The sequence below is a fragment of the Tupaia chinensis genome, unplaced genomic scaffold (genome assembly GCF_000334495.1).
Source record: "Tupaia chinensis unplaced genomic scaffold, TupChi_1.0 Scaffold000466_1, whole genome shotgun sequence".
In the NCBI taxonomy this organism is placed as follows: Eukaryota; Metazoa; Chordata; class Mammalia; order Scandentia; family Tupaiidae; genus Tupaia; species Tupaia belangeri.
This window is the reverse complement of record NW_006159975.1, coordinates 397,916-425,415: the sequence shown is the minus strand read 5'-3', so window position 1 is coordinate 425,415 and position 27,500 is coordinate 397,916. Positions and strand designations below refer to the sequence as shown.

General features: G+C 33.7%; 1 protein-coding gene across 1 annotated transcript in view; it reads right to left on the bottom strand.

Annotated features, from left to right (window-relative positions):
- The window catches only part of SEMA3A (semaphorin 3A), a 249,793-nt gene that overhangs the window by 34,614 nt on the left and 187,679 nt on the right, over positions 1 to 27,500 (bottom strand). Inside the window, exons 7-12 of the mRNA XM_006155760.2 lie at positions 19,391 to 19,533; positions 16,526 to 16,640; positions 16,363 to 16,432; positions 13,452 to 13,596; positions 9,702 to 9,921; positions 6,762 to 6,853 (exon numbers count right to left, since the gene is read on the bottom strand). Coding sequence (XP_006155822.1) covers positions 6,762 to 6,853; positions 9,702 to 9,921; positions 13,452 to 13,596; positions 16,363 to 16,432; positions 16,526 to 16,640; positions 19,391 to 19,533 — 785 coding nt within the window. The remainder of the gene's footprint in view (positions 1 to 6,761; positions 6,854 to 9,701; positions 9,922 to 13,451; positions 13,597 to 16,362; positions 16,433 to 16,525; positions 16,641 to 19,390; positions 19,534 to 27,500) is intronic.

Sequence of the window (27,500 nt, the reverse complement as noted above, 5' to 3'; positions counted from 1 at the left end):
ATAGTTTAGGGTGTAAAATTTAGAGATTTCCCAGTTTCCTATTTTTATAGCTTAAATGACTGATATTATTATTATTATCATTATTATTTTAATTTTTTGTATAGGATACATGTGCTCGCTGGACAGAGACAGTGAAAGGAAAGTGAGAAATCACCTCCCAAAGGGAATGACCATGCCACAAAACCTTCTTTTCCATTTTCCTATCAGGATTTTGAGCACACACACACGTGCCCAGCCTACTATTCAAGTAGCCAGAATCAGGACTCAAACTGCCAGTTGGCCACACGGGATCCAGCCGCCTTAATCTCCATGCTATCTACAGACCCAAATGATATTAGTTTTTAAATATGGTAACTTTCTACAGGAATGATGAGTAATAAAGACAATGATGATGGAAAGAAGGTTTACTCATTTTATCTATGCAGAGATGTGATCATTTAGTAGCATCAAATCATTAAAATTTAGTAGCATCAAGTCACAAACATCAAGGGGAAAATTCATCAGGAATATTCAACTTTAAAGACAAAGCTGAAGATTGTATTTAGGTTTGAACAAAACTGAAGTCAATGTGCCATCATAGAAAATTTAGGAGAAAATTTAGAAAAATGTCAACAGCTAGGTAACTGCCCACAGCAACTTTTTTCATTCCAACAGTTTCACATGAGAAATAGCTATGTGGTTACGTAAGTATTTAACTTCACCCAGGGTTTGATGAAATAAGTTTACAGTAAAAGTGGAAGGAAAGCTCTTAGGCAAAAGAAAATGAACAGCTAGTGAAAATTAACCATGTCTAAGTTCTTTTAAAAATGAAGCTAATTAACATTTCTATATTTATGTTCATTGATAATACAGACAAAAATCACATATCTACAAGGGAACTAAAAATAAAACATTTTGTATACAAATTATAAAATATAAACCTTAATATATACCAGATTCTATTGTGTCATATTGTGATTTCCACATTTTTAAACAAAGACCTTAGAATCCCTTAATTATAGGAACTTTATTTGTTATTTAGTCCAAGAAATTAATAACAGTGTGGAATAAGATACATACTGCCTGTAGTTGATTGTTAATAGACAATATATTAAGATGACATGTATTTAAATAAGCTATTTTTTTCTCCCTGAGATTTAGCTGGTAGCGAATATGACTTCCACTTAAAACAGATGTAACTTCATAAGCATTTTTTCATGAGACTGGTTTCAATTGCATATTTAATTGGTGTTCAAGTAAAAATGAAATTAAAAACTTAGCATCTCTTCAAGATTTTCTATGACTCCAATTTACCTTATTTTTTCCAGATATTTTAATCTTGTCCTTATTAAACTTTTGCACTTATGAAGCTTTGCAAGCTGCTGATTCCTGGATATTCCAACATAGTTCACTGGATGCTAAGCATGTGAGGCTTCTTTAGAGTGAGTTAATAGACTAGCTTTTGGAAAGCATCAACTATGTTTTACATTTGAATGAAAATTAAACTCTTTCATTTGTTTGCTCAGCTGTTCGTGAAATATTGCATAAATTGGGTTTAAAATGCACGTGTTAGTGAAGAAACAGCCTTGCGATCCTTTGCAGTCAACAGACTATACATAAAGCTCATTGTGTTAAGTGTGCTACAACTTGAGGTAACACTTCAGAATCTCAAGAGTAAAACCCTCTTTCACTGAACTACAAAGAAAATTCCATAGTGCCTAGTGGACATAAAAATCAGCATATATCAGGATTTTATATCTTCTGAATTTTCAAATAAGGTATAGATATGAAATGTCAAGCATTTATAAGTAAAAATTTTCATTTCTGTAATTAGTTAACAAAAGCTACCATTTATTGGTTATATTAATTTTTTAAAAGCCACAATACCTTAAAGGACATATTCATAACTATGACCATCCTTATAAGTGAGGAAATTGTGACTCAATTGACATTGCCATATTGTTCAAAATCACATAGTAAACATAATTCAAATTCAGATTTATGACTCCAAACTACCTTTACAATTAGACTTGTGTCTTAGAATTTTCATGACATTTCAGATATGTTATGGCCAATAAAAGTAATTTCTTAAGTTCTGTCCCAATGCCAACATTATTTCACCTACTACCTATTAAAATTTTTACTCTAAAATGGAAATTTTTATTTCAAGTAATATTTCTCTTTCTATACTCTGATTCCAATCAGAATAAAGGCATAGTGGATGTACATGTAACCAATAGAATGTTCGGTGAATAGCCAGGATGTTTTCCTGAAATCAACCTCAAGATGGCAACAGGCGTTGTTCTTGTTTTATTTGGGCATTTATACGAGGTCTGGTTTTTGAGTATACAAAGGTGACACGCTGCACATGACCTTAAGGAAATGATGAGGTTAAAATGAACTGGTTGGTTAATACTGAACATCTTTTTTTGAAAAAAATTGTAGAGTATTAGATTCTTCCATGACCCTAATTTTGCACTTCATCTATTTTTTCTTGTCATAACGTTCAGGTTGACCCTTTTCTTTAATAATATCTTATTTTAATGAAATTAATGGCTTACAATGCTCGAATAGAATCATAGGAACTGTAATATTTCTATGCTTGTTTCACTGAATATGCCTATGACTTCAATGTGTTGTGGGTTTTTTCCCTGCACTGTAAAGTTAAACAAAATTTGACAGTGAAATATTCCAATTGCTAGACCACAATATATATATGACCTTTGCCTGATAGAATAGAACATCGAAAGTAAATATTTCTCTAAACTCTGCCCAAATATGTTTTGTCTACTTGAGTGCCAAAGAAATACTAATGACAATAATGCATAACAGAAAATATGGAACAGTTTTCTATGGAAGGAGATGTCTTCCAGGTTGCAAACAATCTCTACAAGATTATACACAGATAAAAAAATCATTTCCTTGTTTGCACAGTACTACTATTTGCACTTACATACTAGAAAATGATTAAAAAAGAAACCTTTCTCACACCAATGTCATCCAATAATTATGGCAGGTCTAAGTTGACTGTGCCTTTCTCTAGAAACTGCAAAATACTAACAGAATTTAATAAATAAGGAATACTTGTACTTGCAAGATTGCTGGCTTCCAACATTTCCTATCCTGTTAAACATCATTTAAGAGATGAACTTGAATGAATACCTTTCAAGTTAAAATTGTATTAATGTACTGAAGAACATAGCGAAGATCAGAAATGTGAATTTAAAATCCCAGAGACCTAAAGAATGAGAGTTAGCCAGAATATATTATCACTGAATGTTCTGATTCAAAAAATTCTCAGAAAATAATGAAATGCTAGAATTAAGAACCTTATTTTTTAAATGTCATAATATGACTTGATACAATTATACAAAATTAAAATGTATTAACAGATTAAAAGTTTTTTTTTTTTTTTAAAGAAGGATAGCACAGAAGGGTCTGTCAGCTACATAAGGTCAGGGACTATGTGCCAGGGTTCTGGTAGGTAGTAATAGAGATTTATTTGCAATTGAGTAAATAAATGGACCCTGGGCCAGCAGGTGGTGTGAAGGTTAACGTGACTTGATCCCAAATGACTCACTCCTCAGTTCAAGTCCAGACATGAGGGGTTGAAAAACACACCAGGCATGTGTGTGTTTGTGTGTGTGTGTGTGTGTGTGTGTGTGCCAAAAATCCTGAGAGGAGAACAGAGAAGGGATTTCAGTATGCCCATCCCTATTGGGGGATGATTTCTCAATCCCCACTTCCCCCTAGAACCACCCCCATCTTTCTCTACAAGCACACATTTCCTATAACAAAAGTTAAAAAAAAAAAAAAGTAAACTAAAATAACCCTGTTTTGATCATGTATAACTACCAAAGAGACTATGCAAAGGAACCATGACAAATATAAAAAGAGAGCCTAAAATTAAGAAATTCTAAGATAAGAGAATATTTTATTATATTCTCTAATTTTTTTTTAACTAGAGAATAATATGGGAAAAAACAACAAAATAACTTGTTTCTATTTATAGTTTATCTTCCTCAAACTGGGACTTCATGTTAGGCATGGTCTTGAGGAAGGCTGTAACCCTTTAATTTCTCATGCTCCTATTTTCTAAATCAGTAATGAATCATTCAGTAGTTTAATGAATGTTGGTTGAAAAGATATTTTAGGCTCAAGAAATAGACAATATATACAAGGTAGCAATTTTTATATCTTCCCCTCAATGCCAGTAATTGGTTTACTAAATCTAAATAATTTCTATAGGAACTTAAAAGAGTCCATTTAGATCATTGTATTTTTATTTTTAATTTGAAGGCTAAAATATTAATTTGTTTGGTCATTGAGGTAACTTATAAGACATGGTGAATCATATGGATAAGTCAACACTTTTTAACAGATGAAAAATAAGGCCATAGGACCTGGTTTTAAAAACCATGATAGAGGGGCTGGCTGGTGGTATGGTGGTTAAAGGCTCTAGATTTCCACATGCCTGACTACAGTTTGAATCTCGGACCTGGAGGCTTGTTTTCTTGCTTTCTGTCCTTCTGGTTTAATTAAAATACATTAAGTTAATGTATTTTAAGTCAATAAAGTTAAATAAAATAGTTCTTTAAAAAATCATGATAGAATTATAATTTTATTATTTTTGAAAACTTAAACCACATCAATAAGTCAATAAAAAGTTAAATAAAATAGTTCTTTTAAAAATCATGATAGAATTATGATAATTTTATTATTTTTGAAAAGTTAAACCAAAGGTTAGTAGAAACGCCTACTGATAATATGGCTCAGTTTCAGTTTAACTAACTTAAAAAAAATAAAATAACATTAAAACTAACATTTGAGGGAACCAGCAGTTAGTGTAATGGCTATGTCGCTGGATTCCCACGTAGTCGACCGCGGTTCGTGTCCCGGACCCGGTGGCTTAAAATTCACGCCGGGCGTGTGTGCATGCGTGCCCAAGATCCCGAGAGGAGAATGGAGGAGAAGGGATTGCGGCGTGACCATCCCCCCTGGGGGGTGATTTCTCGCTTTCTGTCTCTATGTCTCTCTCTGTCTGGCGAGCGCACGCGCCCTACAGTGAAAATCTCTCAAAACAAAACAAAACAAAACAAAACTAACATTTGAGCACAGCACCTGGCACTGTCCTTGGTGTTGCACCTCTAATGTCCCCAATTCTTACAGTTTCTAGGCAAAGTAAGCTCTAGTCTCACTGTTGTGCTGATGGAGAAGCCCAGAGGAATCATTTCAGTGTTCCCAGACAAAAGTGACAGAAGAACTTAAACAGCTTCACCAGAATATTTTCCAGTTTATTACTACAAGGTAGCTGTTATAATTTACCAGTTACATGTGTGTGAATCATTATTTATTTATTAATTTTGAAAGAGTTATGTTATTTAACTTTATTTATTTATTTATTTATTTTAATTTGACCTGAAGGGGAAGAGAGAGAGAGAAAATGAGAAAGCAAGCCATCAGATCCAGGACTCAAACCGCAGCTGAGCTTAAATGAATACCTTTCATGTTAAAATTTGTATTAATGTACTGAAGAACATAACTAAGATTGGAAATGTGAATTTAAAATCCCAGAGACCTAAAGAATGAGAATTAGCTAGGATATATTATAATATCACATAAAGTCCAGTGCCCTTAACCACCATGCCACCTGCTGGTCCCACTAATCATAATTTAAATAGAAGGAATATATCTTAGGACCTTTATACTTCACTTTGTCATCAAAGCATGACTTAATGTTGAGCAAGAGCCTGTTGAGTTAGTATACTGGGATGGAAATACAGGGTCAAGAAAAGTCTTGGGAAGCCCTTACTCATCTCTAACATTTTGAATCAGCTGGAAAATTCTGATCCACCCCATTCATTCTATAGAGAAACTCTGTAAGACCTCTGTGTAGACTTAACGAGATCACTTCAAGTCGTGAGACTAGAATCCATGTTTTCTCGTCTTCCTGTTTGCCAACTTATTTAATGCAAGTTTATTTTGTAGCTATGTCTCAATATGTGTTTGCTCTATTCTTTTCTCAAAAATTAAAATAACACCTTTTACAGGCATCCACTTCCCTGTAATAGCTCATAAATAATTCATATCAAAGTGCGCTTCCATTCAGACTCTTCCCATTAGCTAGCTTTCCAAAAGGAACACCAGATGCGGTGGCACATGGTATAGTGCTTCAGCTCTCCTCTGTGCCTCCTTCCTGCTGCCTCGACCACCCATACCAGCAGCCCTTTACACGCTTACCTGGGCCATCTGTGCTTCAGAGCAAAGGGACAAACATCCATACATTACTGTCAGCTTGATAAAAACCTCAAACTTGCCTTTGATGACAAATGATTTCTTGAAGAAATGATGATGAAACAATACATGAATTAGCTAAAAATGATTGCAATGTCTATTACTGGGTCACTTGAAGAATTGCCCTTAATACACACATCGACATTACACACTCCTCCTGTTATACCAGAAAGTGTGAAAGAGGAAATTTTAGCAGAGGGGAGGAGTTTGTTCACGGAGGTAACTTATATAAATAATATAAAATGTAAATCATACATTTTATCATTGAAAAAACAAAATATGAGCCAAGAATGTATTTCTTTACATCTTTAGATTTAACTAGCATTGAAAGTTTCAAGGTTTATTTTGACTAGTGTCTGGGTTTCTAATTGACAAGCTAATTAGAAGGGTATGCTAGACTACTTGCCCATACCAAGTTCAGTATGCAGCTGTCCTGGGGGAAGACGTGGGACTGAACTTGTTGACACTTGAAATTAAGCAGCACTCACCCGAAAAACTGTCATTTCTTCCAGCAGGACTTCTTCCAAGTCATGCCAAGTCTCCTTAGGAATTGAAACTACTTTAAGAACAGTCCCAACATCTTTGAAAAAACAAGGAGAGAAGACCACAACTTAAATACATAAGAACAGAGTTTAGTATTAATGGAAACAGTATTTGTCCAAAGAACATTCTGACCACAGTCTTTCCTTCTATTTACTTTTTGTCAAAACATTACTAAAATATATATTCAAATATATTACACGCTATGAGACAAACTTTCAAGATGTTACGAGATAGCTTTGGGATAGTAAAATATGAACTTTTAGAACTATATTAAGCTTTGAAGAACGTTTTATTCTGAATCAGCATGTATCTTTTTAATGTAATAATCACTGTAGATATTGACTAGGTTGGAGTCATTTTTATTTTTAAAAATGTCTTTAAGAGCTTAATTATTAGGTATCTTAGAAAAAAATAAAACATTAAAAACTTGTAATACCAGTAGACATGAGAGGGTTTTCCATTTTCATTAGGTGATTGGTACTACTAGGAAGATTACAAGTGACTGTGAAATGCAAGGAATGTGGTCTAGCAACAGCAGTGAGGTTGAGAGCTCAGGGCTTAGGCTCACCTGAAAGCCTTTAGCACTTAGAGGCCCCTAAAGCCTGTTGGATGGCCATTAAGTGATGAATGGTAATAACTTAATTTTTCAAAATAAACACCTTGGATTACTTAATACAATGGTTTGCATATACACATTAATCAATTTTAGAGCATTAAGGAAATTTAAATTTCAGAAACATAAATCAGAAAATCAATTAAATTGAATACATGTTACAGAGATTTCAAAACTTCTTTTCTTTCCTAATTGTTAAAAGAGACAATTGCTTTAATGGCCAGAACCATTGGTTTTGTTCTATATTGGGTTAAGAAGATATTAATTTTTCAATTTGATAGGTGTGTTCCTATTTCTTGGTAGATTAAAGAACAGGGTCTTATTACATTAAAATTTTGATTCTTCGACATTCTCTTTCCAAATAAACAAAATCATTTCTTTTCAGCTTCCTTAGGTTCATTTTAATTGAGTTTAAGAGACTATGATTGGCATAGAAAAATCTTACCAATAAAAAAAAGAATAAATTATGCCAGAAAAATAATTCAATGATAACTATTTTCAGGGGACCACCAGGATATGTAAGCTATGTAAGTCAAGAATGGTTGCTAGTTGTTTACCCCTTCTAAAGTTAAAAAAAAAAGTCCTCTTTTAAGAGGATCCTTCTATGTTTATAGGACCTTAGACTACTCATAACACCAAAGATTAAAGGTAAATTACGTTAATCTCCTCAGTGCCTTTGACGGGTCTCTAGTATCCAAACACATCTTTATCTGTCTTCCTGATCAACTTTTAACCAGTAGTATTTCAAACAATTTCACACAAATCGAATCAGATTACTCAACTAGGATCAATATATGATGATGTGCAACTTAGTTAAAAGATAAAATTACTGTAATCAATTTACTTTGCTGACAGATGACCCTGGTCTGTACTGACCGACAGCCATCCACACGTCAGGCATTCAACATGCTCATGAGATTGAGGTGCTTAAGGACTGTTTGGGCCCCAGAGGAATTAAAAACCATGATTGAGGTTTCTGTTCAAATACCTAGAAGCAAGCTTTGTTGCTTTGACAGTGAGTGAGGAATTTCTCTGTAAGTTTAAGACAGAGGTGAAGAAAAAGTCGTGTCACATTATGGAATATAGTTACCGTGTAGAGATTCAGTTTTGACACTAAATGATAAACTAATATTTATTGAAGGGCAATCTTTTAATTTCTTAAGATATTTATAACCAGAAGTTGATATTTGCAATTCATGGACTCTCATGGGACCCTGAGTTTCACTGGGATTCTTTGATTTGATGGAGACTTTCTCACTAATAAGAGCAGATTTGAAAGTATTGCTCAAAACCTGACACTACTACACCTGATAACGTAAGTATTCACAATTTAGTTATAAAACTTTAAGTGTTTAAAGCACTTACTGCACAGTTACCATTCCCCTGTAGTTAATGCAGTTTTTTTTTTTTTTTTCTTTTCTGTTTCTCACCAAGGGAAAATAAATGTTATTATACAAGGTTTCAGTGGAGCACTCACTCTGTTTGCCATTGATTTATGTCAGTTAACAACGTTAATGGAGACTAGGAATTTATTACCTTGGAATCTGACCCTAAGTAGCAAGTTTCAGATTTGTAACTGGTACTTTAAAAATAGTATTACCATTAAAGAGAGTAGAGGGGAATAAAATAATATGTCATAATAACAATGGAATTCCATCTGAAAATATGCCTGAAAAATGTGTTTTAAATTATAAGATTTGTAAAAATATACTGTTAAATTTGTATACAAATGTATCTGAAGATTCCTTGGATCAATTTTGCTGTTTTTTTCTAGATTTATTTTTTTCTTTTCTCATTGTATGGTAGAAATACTGAACAATTTTTTTTAACCAATATTTATTTTTCTGGAAATTTTACCCTATCGTAATTTTGAACTTCAGATAATATTATATTAATATATTCTGGAACTATTATTAAATGTCTGGGAAATTTCAGGCATGGTTTGAGCGATACATCTTTGTTCTAAAAAGCCACTGGCTATGACAGAGCTATGATTCAATTATGAGCATTGATCGTTCACCTGATCATTAGCTTTGCCTGGTTGCATTTATCAACTTTTCACTCAAATGGAATTTTATTTTAAACTAATATGTCTCAATTTGTCTAAAAAGATAACACATTTGCAACATTAGACAATTCAGATTTTTAGCCATTTAATAGAGGTGAATTATATTGTGAAAATTATTATAAAAACCACTTTTGGTTCTTAGTATACTTAATCAGTTAAACACGGTGTTCTGGAAGATATTATATAATTGAAGTATAAAGTTACCTGTTCCAATAAACATGACATCATACTGGCCATCTTCAGCATCTACTCGGTCTACCACAATTTGTGTAAACTGATAATTTACATCTGTTTTGATCATAATCGGGCGGTTATTAATAGGAAACACCGGATTGTACATGGCTGGATGACTTCTCGCGAAGGTTATAACATCATCAGGGAGGTCCTTTGTAGAGTCAAATCCACCAAATGTTTTACTGGGACACTATTAGGATAAAGATAAGAAAATATGTTGATTAAAATTTAATGAATAGGATTATAAATGATATAATAACGCATGACCTTAATGACTTAGAAAACCAAAGCCTATGATTACTTGTTAAAGTCATGTAACTAAAAACGAAAAAAAAATTAGTTATTTGTTATTTTCTGCTTAAATTTGCATCTGCGATGTAGAGTATCTATTTCCTATAGGTATCATAACTGTCAGTGGAGTTGAGTTATGTCATCATTGCTTACCAAACATTACAAATGCGTCTAATGAATTCAGTGTTCAGGGGCAGTCTGATGCTTCTATTAGTGGAATCACCATTTGTTTTATTGACGTGAATAATGAAGCAGTTGATGTAATGAATGAACTATGCTACAACTATAGGCAACTAATCATTAGAGTAGAGAAACTCAGAATAATTTTCATGGACACATTTAATGCCTTCGCATTTAATGCCATCCTGATAAAATACAGATGTTCTTTTCCAGCTAAAACACAATATGAACCATTATTACCATGTTCCTAACCCAATAATGAAAAGTACCATCAAAGTCTTTAATAAATAAAGTTATTCCAGGGTTAAACAGAGGTGTTAACTCAAAGTGACAGCAACCTGCCTGGCACAAAAGTGACCAGAGTGGACATGATGGCTAAGCAGAACAGATGATGACCTTGAAAAGCAGAAAGGATGCATCATTGTGCACTACTTAATGTCATCTCCGGATGTATACACTAAGTATAAAGCAGTAAAACAGAAATAAGAAAACTAAGAGTTCTCTGTGTCTCCTTTCACTTTATTTAATTATGTAGTATAAGAATTCATTGAGGACAGTATCTTCAATCTCTTGCTTTTTGTCTCACACTGAAGTAATTTCTGCCATCTAATGTGAGAGCCTAGGACCTGAAATATAATTAAGAACGGTTCCTGAACTTACAAGAAGCTTCGAATAAGAAATCAATTGTTTTTGCCATTACCTTGAAAAAATGATTAATAATTCATGAGAAATGAAATAAGTAAAACTGTTTTGAAACAGAACATAACATATAAATATATATGTGTATATGTATATATTTTTAGGTACATATACACAAAATAATAACATAATGTAACAGTTAAAGGATTTTTTTATTTACTCTGGTTGTTAAGCAAATTATAAAAATATTTAATATTATAGAAATATCAACTATCTTAAGAAAAAGAAAGTAGAACACATTTTATGACATTTAAAATGGTTTCTGTACTTCTCTACTACCATGTAAAAATAGTAAAAATTTAGAATCGTGAGACTGAGAATTAAGTAAAGAATTTATTTTAGAATTGTATTTTACAATTTATCCTATTGTCTGACTGTCGTTTTGTTTCTAAGAGTTCTTTGTTTAGGCTTTTCCTAAAAAAAAAAAAAAAAAAAATCCGTTTCTCCTGACACATTTTCCCTAATAGTGTTGATGAAATGACACATTCTCAGCTGGCACTTTTTAGCGAAAATAACCTCATCCAAGTGAATTGTATTCATGGAGTTAGGTGTCATCTCTTCCCACAGCTCTTCTGTAACTCCTAGGTTAGGCAATATTTCCTGCCTTCTGTCTTTAGCGCTTGGTGCATGCTGCTGACTTAATTTCCCATTTGCAACAATTATCTATGAAACATAGGTAGGAACACAGGCTCTAGATCTAAATCTCTTGGACGAATTATGTCTTTATTACTTAAACTCTTTTTGCTTCAAATTCCTCATATGTGAAATTTGTGAACGGAAAACTATACATATAGTTATACACATATATGTATATATATAATTACATACATATATGTATATATTCACGCATGCGCACGTGTGTGCACGCACACACACACACACTATATTTTACAAGCTTTGAAGAAGACCTCTAGTAAACATCCCTTAGCACAGGGTCTGCAGTTCTACGATTTCTCTACTTGCATTTTCTCTTAATTGCTATTATTCCAAATAAATATATTCAGATAACATCTAAATTCATATTTGTATATCTTTAATATAGTATCTAACAAAAAAAATTTCAAGGAAGTGAAACTTGAAAGAGTCAACTTACATCGAGAATGCTCTGGCATTAATTAGGCAAGGGATATAAAACTGCCCATCAATAAAAACATTTTATCATTAAGATTGAGAGTTAATATCTTTTTTATTGTAAAACCGTTTGACTTATTATAATCAATAGAGATTTTATCTTATTCACTTATTTTTCTAAAAGCCTATTTAGGTATTTGTCACAAAGTGTAAGAACTAGGAGCAATATTTATAAACTGCAAAATTTTTAATTTTCTCCTTAATTAATGTAGCAATAAGGGGAAAATGAATATCAAAAGTGTCCTATGTATAATTAGATCATCTAAAAAATAATGTATCTGAATCCACCAGAATAAAAAACACTTCAAATGAAGCTTTTTACCAAAAAAATTATTTCCTTACAAAGATTCTTTAGTTAGAAAATGATGAACCCAGACCAATCTCATAGCCTAATGGTTAAGAGAGCAGGACCCCACAAAACTAATTGTGGTTCAAATCCTAGTTCTGGCAGATTGAAAAACAGTGGCACTGTTTGGAAAACACATGGGTGCATGTGCTTGGATGCTCCAAATCCCGAAAAAGATGGGGAAATGGAGAAGGCATTGTGGTGTGACCATATTTCATTGTGTACTGCTTTATTTTTTTTCCTTGTCTTTCTCTGTCTTTCTATGGTGAGTACATGAACCCCACATGGTAATTTTTTAAAAGAGATAAATAAATAAGAAAATGTTGCACTCGAGGTGACAGTTCTATACTCAATTAAATCTGACATCATATTGATGGTGCTTTAACTCATTTTTGTACCATATAGATTCGTTTCATTTATGATTTTTTTCTTTTACTTGAAATTGCAGATGCAAGGTTAATGTTAGTGTGATTTCTGTTCAATTTTGTTTAAGACCCTGAGTGTGCTCAGAGTGGCTGGAGGGAAAAAAGCGAGCTTATTGAGACAGTAGGCAGTGTCTGTTAGAATACCTAGACTCTCTTCTGATATCTAATTTTTTCAAATTACTTTTTTACCTATGTTGAGAAGGTTTGTCCCATTCACATGCGATAATGTATGCTTTTAAATTTTTTCTCCCATTTAATGTGCTATCCTGATCCTTCATTACAATAAAAGAAACACACACCCAAATGTATCCTTTTTGTTTTAACCCGCCATGAAAGCCATTTCCACTATATCTCATTCAGAAACAAAAACAGATAGGGCTGCCCATTCAGTTTCTATTTCTCAAAAGTTATGAGTATTAGCCAATAGGAAGCACTGAACTTAAACACTGACATCGTTAAACAACATGTTTTTTGATGTGAAATCCCATGGAATCTTAGAAAAATCTTTTCCTGATTTCTTTTATAGAGCTGGAATCTTACTTTTACATCATCTGTATCTGTTGTCTGCTTGTAACCACATCATTTTTTTTATACCTTGGACTGAAAGAAATATATTCTTTTCATATCTTGAATATCTAAAGCACTTACAGTTCCTGGTCGTGGGTAGGGAACTCTTCCTTGATAAGGCACCCACTGGTAGTTGGGACCATCCCTGTGAGCATATGGGCCAAGGAACACTCTCCTCACATCACTCATGCTGTACATGCACACGGCCGAGCCCTTGAATATGTTACTAAAAAGAGAGAGTGAAAGCAGGTGTTTATCTTTACACAATGGCAAGAGAACTATCGATACTGAGTTATTAAATTTCAGAAATTAATGATCAAAACCTTAGTAAAAATTATTAGCAACATCAAATGCTATTTGAAATTTTGTAAGTCACATGTACTTTAACAATATACATGTGAATCAATTGCAATTTCTCAAATAGTCTAGAGAAGTTGAATAGAAAACTCAATCTTCTACCGTGGTTTATTGTGGTGCCAAATATTTGAAATTCTATGAGTAACTTTTTCATAATATGCATTTTCCATGAAATTTTTGAAGACTGCTTTTGTATACTCGTATCAAACATAGCCTCTTAAATTTTGATAGAACATTTATATGATCTTCTATAAATGAATATTTGATTTTAATATCATGTGGATTTAAAAATATACATTTTGGTTTAGCCTCCAGCATCATTTCTGAAATCATGAAACTTTTAAGCAAGCAAGAACACTTAAGAACCAATTTTAGACACTGAAACAGGTGCAGAAAATGAATAGTCAACGTCAAATGTTGTGTTACATTAATTTTAATTCCCAAACCACCAAATATATTAGATTAAGTAACAAAATTTGATTTTTGTGATGGCAGTTAAAATCATCTTTTCAACCAGGAAATAGTTTTAAGTTAGTAGCTATACACTACAGTTAAGGGGAGAATGACAGTGGCTATTCCCACCATTTTGCTGGAGAAAAATCAGACACTTGAGGTAAACTGGAAGTTTTCCAACTGAGCTGCTACAGTTTTTCATTTCATTCTGCTTACATCAATACAACTTGAGGTATATATGTACATAAAGATATTAAACAGTTGTGTATCTAATATGGAATGCTTGTCTTGTAATGTATCGCTCCTAAAGAAAATTACATATAAATCAAACCAAATGAAAAACGTTTTCCTAAGAGAATCTTGGAAACTGCTAGACATAGACAATGCCTGATGGACTGTAAGTTTATGAGGAAGCCCTGCTTTTTTCTGCTATATCAATTATGTAACACATGGTATTTTACATATATTAATCCTCAATCATATTTAAATAATTTAATATTTTCAAAATGAATAGCAAGTTAGTGCATATTTGATACATCACAGCTTGTATTTCCCTTTTTCATTGTTACATACATTGGTTATCTGCCGATGAGATCAGTCATTATCGAGACTCACTCACATATAAATGATCATTTCATCAAAATGGGGAGGTGAAATTGTTCCTATTAATCCAGTGACAATCAAACTATTATCTCTGAAGCAACAACATGGTCATCACTAGGAACTTATTAGATCTGCAAATCCATAGGCCCTCCATCCCATTAGTACTGAATTAGAACTCTGGCGTGAAGGGGGACCTATTTTTTCAACTTGAATTTGGTCTCTAGGTGATTCTGATGCAATTCCAGTCTGAGAACTAGAGTACTAAGCAATGAGGAAGCAGAAGAAATGAATTAATATTTGTTTAATTTGAGCCTTCCAAATTCTTTACTTAAAATGTCCTTCTGTTTCATCATAAATATGTACAGATTTTCTTGATTACTATCATTTATTTTTAAAAATCACTACTCTGTTTCTGTCCTATTATCACTCTGCCACAGTGGAAGAAATCTTTAGGCACAGGAAATTTACTATGCTTTTGTTGTTTTAATTTGCCGAAGGGCATGTACACTCACTGCAGAGACAGAGATAGAGAAATCATCCCCCCTTGGTGAATGGTCAGGCCTCAAACTCTTCTCCACTTCTCCCTCCTTTCAAGACTGTGGGCACACGCCCTTAATGTGTCTTTAAAGCTGCCCAATCTAGGACTTGAATTGAATGATCAGCCATGTAGGATCAAGCTCATATAACCACAGGTTATGGCTGGCCTGTGCCCAGTTTTAATTATATAAATTTCTTAATCTGCATGTGCAAGTTTTTAAATTAAGTGAAAGTGTCTAAGCAAATTGTATGTAAAACAGATTTAATTGTTTTTTGTGTGTAAAAAGTCAACTTTCCCAAAGCCTGTATATTCCTACTTTACTCCAGAGGTATGTACAAGAAAATGTCGCAAATGCTATGAGGGGGTAGACTGTACTGGGAAACACCATGACGACACTGGCATTTCTAGATGTACCGTGGGACTTCAAAAAGTTTGTGGAAAGATACAAGTACAAATGTATTTTGGTGTAAAAAGCTTTGAAATCCATGCATAATTTTTTCATAATACACAATTTCTGTGAACTTTTGAAGACTATCAAATCTTCTCCCATGATTCCCATGTCAACCTGAGGCATGACTTTCAGTAGAATCCCTGGCACCAAAGAAGATTTGAATTTTTCTTTCATTCATTTAGCAATTGATCAGAGAGAAAGAGAGAGGCAAAGCATTGTTGTTCCACTCATACCATATACAATAAGTTCTAAATTACATTTTAATACCCTTAGTTTATATCACTGCAGATTTCCATTTTTATAATATTCTACATTTCATTCAAATACATAAAGTCAAAGTTATACATAGACTATGACAAAAAACTTGAACTTTTACCACCCTATTCCTATTTACAGTAAAATGATATTCTGTGCTAAATTTTTTAATACTTAGGATATAACTTATTTTAGCTATCAGAGAATGTATAAAAGCTAAAAGATTAAAACACTGATCTTTCAAAAATATATTTTCCCAGATTATGGATACTTGGAAAGCACCTGAAAAACTTAAAATTTCTATGAAAAACAGTAGGAAGAAGGTATATATTTACCTGGAAGTTGTAAACACTCCATATACAATTGGATTTTTAGGATCTTTGGAGTTCATTAGGAATACATCCTCTGTTGGAAAACAAAATTGGGGAAAGTTGTAGTCTCTATTGTTAGAACAAAGTCTGAACTGATGTCTTCTGGATACAAACAGCAGCTACTTACGCAACTCATCAAAGTGTGTGTCGATGCCATTGGGTCCTGGCACTGAGCAAATCAGACGAGCTTTGAGGAATGTGGTCCACTTATTCACCAGACTTCTGTGCCCTCCAAAATCATTCTGAAAAAAGAACAAGTTTTAGGAGTTTAGACTCTTTCCATGCAATTGATAATTGCAAATGTTTCTGTCCATATCTCAAGACACAAAATACAATTGTTCATTTTTTAAAAGTTCCTTAATCATGTTACATGACCAGGTATAAATAATTATCACTTATATTATTGGTTAAATCAGTCATTTAAATTTTAAAAATAATTTTAAAGTTTTTGCTATGTAGGGCACATATGCTTGCCAGAAAGAGAGAGAGAGAGAGAAGGAAGGTGAAAAATCACCCCCCTACAAGGAAATCACCATGCTGCGATCCGTTCTCCTCCACTCTCCTCTCTGGATTTTGGGTATGCATGCATGTACACACACCTGCCATGATTCTCAAAATGCAGGTCCAGGATTCGAACCACATAGTTGGACATGTGAGATCCAGTACCTTCACCTCCACACCACTTGCTGTCCCTCAGTCACTCAAATCTTAATTAAAGAATTATTTATTTGTACCTTGTCCTTTGAAAGTCACTTATGTCCATTAACTGATGAATAGATAAGGAAAATGTGGTATGTGTACACAACGGGATACTATTTTGAAAAAAGCCTAAATGGGTAAACTTGCAGGATATTAAGTGAAATAAACCAGGCACAGAAAGACAAATATCACATAATCTCACTTATATGTGAAACCAAAAAAAGTTGAACTTGTAGAAGCAGAAATGAGGAAGAGGGAGCATTGGGGATATATCACTCAAAGGATACACAATTTTGGTTAGCATAGTATTAAAGAACCTATGTAAATTTGCTGTTTACCATTCTACAATGTAAACATATGTCAGAACATCATGTTGTTTATGATAAATATGTACAGTTGTTCTTGATTAAAATTATTTATTTTAAAAAGTCAGTTTACTGTTTCTGTTCTGTTACCACTCTGAAACAGTTACTAGTTTTGTGTTTGTTCTAATTTTGTAGAAGCTACACTCTCCTACCTCCTGGGTATTTCTTGAGATCTTCCTTACCTATGTAGGTTGGTTCCCAGCCAGTGATTAGTATACAGCTGGCATTAATTTATTCATGAAATGGATAATAAATGCATGCCTTATAATCTACACTGCAAATATCTCTCAAGCAGACTCATGCTGGCATCATCTATTTTATAAAGTTGAAAAGACTTTGCAAATAGCATGGAGAGAAAAATCTTTGCATAAACCTCATTAAAAGAACACTCATTTCAGGGAAAACATTGGAATTGTCTCTTCACCACAAATTAAACTGAGTTTTAATCAAAACATCGCAATAAATTCTATTATGATGTATGTTTTTACTGGCAACTATAGTCATTTAAAATAATATTTATGTTCATAGGTTGAAAAGACATATGTGTCCCTTCAAAACCTAAACACTAGCTTATACTGTGTTTGTGTGATTTTTTTTTTGCACCACAAAAGATTTTTGTAACCCTTGTAATTAGTACTTTAAAATATGATCTGTATTTTGTGAAGAAAAGAGCCTCATCTATTTTACATAAATTTGTACTACACTTGATCTTAGCCAAAGGCCAAGAAGTAGTGAATACATATTTGTGTATTTCCAGATAGTTAAAAACACTTTTAATTTTCCAGTAATTGGACATTTAGAAAATAAATAAATAATTGATTGGGATAGAGAAAGGCCACTGAAAACAAAAAAAGAAAGAAAAAAAAGACTTTTAAAATTTTATAATACTTTCTTAAAAAGAAATAGTTTAAGACAACTATTGAATCTGGCTTTGTGTTAGTTTAAGAACACTTTAATTGTATTTAGTTGACTTTATTTACATTGCATTTACTTTATTTACATTGCATATATACTGCACCATATAGAAGGGAAAGCACAGTATTGTAGTCACGTCTTCACACTGTACATTGATGATACTGATTAATCCATACATATTTATCTAGCAATTTCTAATTTTATATATATATAATATTATAATACAATATTACATTCAGCGTTATGCATACAATAATAAAATGTCTCAGATAAATCTCAGAGCTTCAAAATTATGTGTTTGTGTATGTATATACATATACATAAGATGCTGTCATCAATTTGTAAAAACAAGCCATAATACTATTTTCACTTAAATTAATATTTCACTTATTCTTTTCTTTTTTTCTTTTTATTTTTTGCCATAGAGCACATGTGTTCACTAGAGAGACTAAGAGAGTCAGAGACATGGAAAGTGAGAAATCAACCCTTAGGAGGGGTTGCAATTCCTTCTTCTCCATTCTCCTCTTGGGAGTTTCGGCACCCACACACATGTGTCCAGTGTGATTTTCAAGCTGCTGGGTCCAGAAATCAAACCATGGTCAACTATGCGGCAGTCTAGCACCTTATTCACCATGCCACCTTCTGGCCCCAATATTTCACTTACTCTAATAACAAATATTAATAATTATAAGTTGTAGGCTATTGTACCAGTCCTAAAAATACAAAAAAGGCTCTATCTCAAGTAATAATGAAAACATGTTCAAATAAAGATAATTACTGTAATTATGAAACAATGTCATTTATCTCACAATCTCTAGCTGCATGTTTGACTATGAAGAGTTACTCAAAAGCAACTATAGTATGTTTTCCATCACTTTTTGCCATTTAAATATTTATTTTGATTGATCAAATTTTAGACATATTTGTCTTTGTATTTGCACATAGGTGGAAAATAAAAATGAATGAAACTATGATTGGACAATGACATTCTTCAGATTTTTTCTTTACCTCACCTTGCATATCTGACCTATTCTGGCATGAGTGGCTTTTCCAGAGTGTTCTCCATCTATTGCATTTTCACGGAAGAAAAAATACACTTTGTCATCTTCTGGGTTGTCGCTCTCTGGTATGAGGTGAGCACTAATGAACCTTGGGTCTGAGAAACAAATTATAGCATATATGTTAATTCATAATTTAAAAAACACTAATACTCATTACAGTTCATTTTCACTGTACTTAATTTTTATTTGATATACTTCAAGATCAATTATTTGATATATTTTCTTAGTGCCCTTTATGCATTGTAAAGTATGTTACAAACACCTTATTATCTCAAGAAGAATTTACTCATCTTTTAGGAAGTTTAGAAGTAAATGTAGAAATCTACAGTGTGACCACATACTGCAAATGTATTGCTTTTTAAATATTTTACATATCATTATCAAATGTTACAATATCAAATATTGTTATTCCTACATTCAAGCACAAAATTATTTAACTAAAACGTCCAATTAGTTCATCTCAGTTTCTAGCAAAGACTGGGTGGGAAGGGACAGATGAGCTCCATATAAAATAAAAGAACAAATGCTCTCTTGCTCCCATCTCAGCAATTGGAGATCTCATTCTGTTATATACTTGTGCCAAAAAATACAAGAGTCACCCATGAGTCCTCGTTCTTATGCTTTGTATTTTATTTATCCACACACCCCATTTCTTTTTCTTTTTTTTTTTTTTGAGAGGTTTTTGCTCTAGGGCGCGTGCGCTTGCCAGACAGACAGAGAGAGACATAGAGACAGAAAGCGAGAAATCCCCCCCCAGAGGGGATGGTCACGCCGCAATCCCTTCTCCTCCATTCTCCTCTCGGGATCTTGGGCAAGCAAGCAAACGCGCCCGGCGTGAGTTTTAAGCCACCGGGTCCGGGACGCGAACCGCGGTCGACTATGTGGGAGTTCAGTGACATAGCCATTACGCTAACTGCTGGTTCCCCACACATCCCATTTCTTAACACAGCCTCCACCATTACCCAGCCCCAGCCACCACTGTGAACTGGGTTGTTACATGATATGGAGATTCTTCAGAAACCTACGAATAGAACTACCATCTGAGAAAGTAATTCTTCTCTTATTTATTTACCCAAATGATCGGAAAACCCTCAATTGGAGAAACACTTGCACATCCATGTTTATTGCAGCATTATTTACAATTGCTAGGACATGGAATCTACCCAAATGTCCAAAAACAGATGAATGGATTGGAAAAAAATGTGGCACATATACTCTATGGAATACTATTTAGTCATAAAAAGCAACGAGATCTTGAAATTTGATACAACGTGAATGAATATGAAAAACTTCATGCTAAACAAAGCAAGCCAGGGTATGAAAGACAGACTTTATATGCCCCCACTCAATAGTTTAACAAATGTCTGCACTCTGTGGCAGAAACTGAAGGACTAGAAGGTATAATAGCAGGAGGGCAACTTCAGATACTACAAAGAGTAAGAAAGGAGTAAGAGGAGGGAGGCAGACAGGGGAAAAAAACCAAACAATATGTTTAATTGATACAAAAAAAGTTATTTGCTGATGATAATATATATGGCAACATCTTTGTCATAACTAGTATGCACTGTATTCATGCTAGGAAAAACAATGTTGTACACTATCAAGATGTATAGTGATTAAATGTAAGAAATATGTATGTGTATATATATAAATATATATATATATATATTTATAGAAAGAGAGAGAGAGAGAGCTGAATCATAACTAGGCTCTTTGTTTCTACATAGAGCCTCCATATCTTTCTCTACTAAGAGGTAGAATGAAACCTTGATGCATCCTTCTCTTTACAAACCTTTCAGTGTTTTTCTAACTCACAGCAAAATATAAATCCTTCCAACAGCCAGAAGTCATTTAGGATTTATCTCTGCTCTCTCTTGGTCTTTCTTGTACCTACCTTTTTTTTTTTCCTAACTTATTTCAATGTTGTCAACAATGCTGTCTCCATTATCAGTTTTCAAACAGGCTAAGAACTCTCCATTCTGCCTCAGAATTGTCCTATTTATTTATTTATTTATTTATTTATTGGAGAGGTTTTTTCGCTATAGGGCACGTGCACTCACCAGACAGACAGAGAGAGACATAGAGACAGAAAGCAAGAAATCACCCCCCAGGGTGGATGGTCGTGCCGCAATCCCTTCTCCTCCATTCTCCTCTCGGGATCTTGGGCACGCACGCACATGCGCCCAGTGTGAGTTTTAAGCCACCAGGTACGGGACGCGAACCGCGGTCGACTACGTGGGAGTCAAGCAACATAGCCATTACGCTAACTGCTGGTTCCCAGAATTGTCCTTTTTTTAACTCTCTGTCCACATATACCCTTAAGTCTTCATTCAAATGTTACACTTGCAGAGACCTTTGTTGACAGTCCTAACACACTGAAATCATTGTTTCTTGTTATTTGTTTCTTTTCATGCACTAGTTTTGTTACTAACACTATTCATTTTATGACATGTGTTTGTCTATCTATCCATCTGTTAATTCATCTATCCAATTTTCACTTGCTTATAATCTTTCTCTTAATCCATTCTAGTGGAATACATGTTCCATGAATACAAGGGCATGGTATGTATGGTTTGATGTTTAAAATGAGGTGAGCAGTCAATGTCTATCTGTTTAAGGAGGAAAGAATCATGAAGAAAAAACAAGACTGCCTAAGTTACGTAAAATTTGTATCAGCAATATTTAAAACTCTAGTAAATGCCTGAATCGATATGGCTGTGATTCATACATACCATAAAAAATATATACAATGACTTCACAGCTTGAACATGGAATGTGCTAAGAAGCTAAGCTTATCCTTGAAAGTACTTTGGACATTGCCGACATTTAAATTTTTACAATAATCTACCTTTACTCCCATGATGCATTATGTAATCAAGATAATGATGAAATAAATACACACAGGCCGGTACCATCCTTGGGTGTGGGAAAGAGACTAGAGTCTAGAAACTAGCTTTATTCATATAAAATCCAAGTTTTTAGTCTCAATATTTACCCCTATGAATAATTATTATTATCATGTGTTCTATGCTTTTAACCTATCTAAGGTTTACACTGGGACCATACTCTTAGTGTATTTGGCAGGACTACAGTATACTCTCCTAGTAAATTACACAGTTTCAGTGAGTAATAAAAAACATATGAGGGGTCAGTTGGTGGTATGATGGTTAAGGCAGCTGGGTCCCACGTGGCTGACTGCATGGTTCAAGTCCCAGACCAGCATCTTGAAAAAACACAGCAGGTACATGTGAGCGTGTGCCCAATATCCTGAGACAAGAATGGAGAAGAAGAGATTATGACATGGCCATCTCCGCTTTAGGGTGATTTCTCACTTTCCCTCTATCTCTCTATGTCCAGTGAGCACACAGGTCATGTAGCAAACTAAAAAAAAAGAAAGAAAGAAAAAAACATATGAAATATTAACTATTTTTTTTTTAAATTTAGTATGCCAGGAAAGGAGTGTAGCATAATAATAATTTTAAACTGGAACCAGTTAGTGCCAGAATTTTTAAAAGATAAATAAGACAATGCATTGCTTTAGCCTTAATAAAAATTACAAAGCTTGTTTGTGTTTATAATGTTCTATTTGATCACATGTATAAATATGTGTGTGCATTTATGTGTGTATGTGTGTGTATCTCATGAGGCATGGTGAGTAGAATATTTAGTGTGACATGGTTTATGGATATTGTCACAAACTAAAGAATTGCTACCAAATTGGTGAAGTTAGGTCCCTAGAAATGCACTGTATGTGTGTGTGTGTGTGCGCGCACACACATATAACAAACCTGTACATGAAAGAACTAAGACTAGTCACTTGCAATCTTTGTGACCTTTTGCCAAGATTTTTATCTCTCAGAAGTAGATGACTAATTTTCAAATTGGATTTATTTCAAATTGAGCTATTTCAAATTAGGTTCTATTCACCTTAGCTGTTACAAAATGTTTATATAAAAACAAGTACTTTAAACTTAAGACATATAAATAAACTTTGTGAAAATTAACAATATCATCATTGATAATGAAAGGAAGCCTCTATAACATGTTAAATTTGGAAATTACAGTATCTAGCTATACAATTAAAATAAAAAAAATACACTCTTTTGTTTTAATATCGGAGTCATAAAGATACAACTTGGTTATTCCCCAAAATTAGTACAGTTGTAATACTTGAATAACTTAAATAATTTCTAGTACTTAAATGATCTTTTGTTAGATAACAGATATGTGTAAGACACTATGAAAAAAATAAGTTATATACATGTTTGTATACACACACACTTCTCAGAATGCCACATTCTAACAAAAGCAATGTTAGAAGCACAAAAATGACAACAAAGAAAATAACGTAATTCTTATGTTCTCTTAATCTGGTGGTTAAGCATAAGAGAAACCACTATAAGTGTCTTATTTCCCTCTTTAAAATGTAGGGGGATAATTATCATAGATATGTGGACTTTAGTGGAAAATAATTTAAGTAAGTTATCAAGTACATTCATTGTTGTAAAGGCCTTTGAAATTATTTTCTGCTTCAATATTGATACTACAGATATGGAGATTTCTGCAGGTAAATGAACAGAACACCTAGTCTTAGATAGAGACCAAGCTAAAATTATATGTGGAAAATAAAAACCAAATTATCAAAGTAGAAAGAGGATAAATATTTTAAAATACTGTCACCTTAATGTAACTTGTCTTTAAACAATTCATGTTACATCTTAGATGTAGAAAATATTCACTCTCATCTCAAAATATACTATTTTACTATTTTAGCTGATCTCTTCCAAAAATCTAAAAGAAGTGATTCTTCTTCAAATATTTCAAATTTAGTAAATCTTGTTTTTGTTAAAACTTCTGCTCACGATACCTTTTCTACACTTCCACCCCACAAATTTTGCCTTCATACATTTTGTCCCCTCTCCTAGTTGCTCAGTTTATTAGTCTCCTCACTGGTAAATCCCATCTTTATCCAATTCAAGCCGTTTAATCAGGTTCTCCATGGTATTCTCTATCATCTTAGAATCTCTTGGCTTCCTGAATCTCTTCTGTACTTGCTTTATAAAACCCCAGAACTTTATTTTTTCTTTGTTTTACCATCTCTGCAAAAAATGAGGAAAACCAAATAATTATAGTGAGTGGATCTACTATTAAATTCAAGCTATCTTTTTTTCTAAATGAGAACCTCAGGGTTGCTAAGGAAACCTTTTTTGTGTGCTTCTAGTGGTTCACTATAGATTTATTACCTGCAACTATTTAAAAGCATACTGATTTTCCTCAAATTGACTAATTTACCATCGCTTACTTTAATGTCTAAAGGCAGCCTTGTTATCTGTTATCCTGATAAGTCCGATACCCTATAGCATGCACTCCCTCCTCTTTTCCCTCCACCTTCATATTTCTTTTTTCTTCCTTTCTGTGGAAGAATATCTCATCTCTAAGCTCAAGGCCTCTGTTTTCAACATTCTACAGACTTGCTAAAATAACTTTTTTCTTCATGTAATCACTCATCATTTATAATTTCATTTATCAAATATTTGCTAAGCATCTACATTGTGCACTGAATTACTGAAGATTAGGGGATATTATGGTGAAATGTGTTTGGTCTACATGGTAGTAACTATGTGCAAGGGACTTCCACCAGTTAGAGAGATTAATATGACAATGAACGAAAAGGCGGAAACTAAGAGTCTAGAAAGAATGCTGTAGGAAATAGAAGAGACCATTTATCTTGTCTTGAAGGAATTACTGTAAATTTTCCTCAGATGATATGACATATATTTCGAGACTGGAAGAATAATGAGGACTGTCTCAGGTAGAAGGAATACATGTGCATGATCACAGAAACAGCAGAGAAAGTTGACACACGGAGAGTAGTTGAGGAAGAGGGGAAGGTGGTCAGAAGTGATGACAGAAAGTTAAGCAGAGACCGGAATATGAAGGAAGTCATGTACAGTTGTCTATTTTTCCCTATGTGTATGGGGAAACCACTGAACTATTTGAAGCCTAGTGATGACATTATCAAGTTTCTGTTTTAGGAAGATCACTTTGGCTACTGCAAAGAAAAACAAAAACAAAACAAAACATAATGAGGCAAGAATGAAGTTAATAAAATTATCCCGAGCTTGTCATAGAAGCACAAGCAATAAATGACAGTGACAAGGACCTATACAGGGCAGTAAGGAGAGAGAAAGAAGCCTCGTGCAAGGATCGCTGGAAAGTAGAATTGATCGATTATGTTTATGAAGATGAATTTAAGGAGTAATGAGAAAAATACTGGAAAATAAAGGAACTTCTGGTTTAAACAACTGGTTGGAAAGGAAAGTTAACTGAGATAGGGAACACGTGAGCAAGGGTAGATCCGTGAGTGGGGAAGAAAGATGAGCTCAGCTTAGTGCATCTTTAGAATGAAAGGCTTGAGAAGCTGTCTCATGGGCTATGGATAAAAGCGCTCAGAAAGAAAGGCAGACGAAAGTTGAAGTTATTTGAAACTGAGCCAGTGAAGTGACTAGGAGGATACAGAATGGAAAGGCAAGAAAATAAGCCCCTGAAACCTGGAGAAAAGTGATGAAAGGCAGAAAGAAATCTAAAAAGTGAGGAGTCACAGACAGGAAGAACAAAAGGCATTTCTTCTGCAGATTTTCAGTCTTTCCCTTTTTACGACTCGGTGTCAAATATTTATATTTAAAATCTCTTTGCCCTTGGAAAAACTAACAAACAACTTCCACTGACAGTCTTGCAGAAGCTCTCTGTGATGCTTTGCATCCATTAAACTGCAGGACTTTCTGGCGTCTCATTCTCCCTGCCCCATTTAGCATGTCCTCTCCAATTCTTTACTTTCTAGCTTTCTGCACTCTTCAGTATTATTTTATTGACAATCATCAAGGACTGTGGCATTTTCAAGTAGAATCTGGTTCATTCTCCTTTGGTTCCCTTCTGTTATTCCCGCAATAAAATAATCATGGATTTCTAAAGCTTCGCTTGCTTGTCTGCTTTTTGTAGTTTTCTTGATCCTGAACCTGAAATATCAACTCTCTGACCTTCATTATCACATTCATTAGTTTCTGTTCTTTTTTCCTAAATCCCTGAATATAGGCCCTCCTTAAATTTCTCTTCGGCTACCTTTCATTTTCACTCATTACTGAGAAAACAGTCATCTCCTAGTGGTTTTTCTTTTATCTCCATCTTCTTACTTCTGTTTTCCTCATTTATTTGAGAATGTATTCACTTCCATAGCTTCAAGTGCCACTAAAATATGTCCACCTTCCTTTCCTTACCAGACATAATTCTGTGTTTCAAAACTCTGGCTCAAAATTTCGACCTAGAGATCACACTGAAGCTTTAATTCTTCCTACCTCATAAGAAACTTACTGACTTTGCTTTCAAAACTGCTTCTGCTCCCGCCCCTCTCATTTCTGTCAATGTCATCATCAACACCTAATTACTAAATCTTACTTTGCTTTACATTTCCTCCTCTCCTACAAGACTTCTTTTGTACTCCGAATTTATTATCAAATCTTATTCCTTCTATTGTTTACACTTCCTTTTTTGATTTGATAGTCTTATTGTCTCCAGCACCATTCACATTCTTATTACTTTGTAGTAATATTTTTGTGATAATTTAGCTGATTTTCTACCTTATAATCTATTTCCTCTAAGTCCTCTGTACAGTATTACAGATTGAAATTTGAGAGCATTTATACTATATGTTTTCTAGAATAGACTTCAGGTGGTATAGCCATGAAAAGTAATATGAGATGCCAAAGAAAAGGGACAGTCAGACTGAGGTTACTCTGAGCCTCTAAGGCTAAAACTATGTACACATTGATCAGCACGTGTACTTGAGATGGGTCACAGTTTTGACTCCAACTTTCTTAGCACAAGAGAGAAATGAGAAATCCTGTCCATTTCATTAATCACAAGGTGCCTAATATAAACAATCAACTAAGAGCGACAAATGTCATCCAGAAACTGTAACATCTTTTCAGTAGAACCGACCCCAGAGTCTGTTTTTTAAGCCTTTAATGAACCTGCTTACCCTTCTAGAGCACACCTCATCTACGCT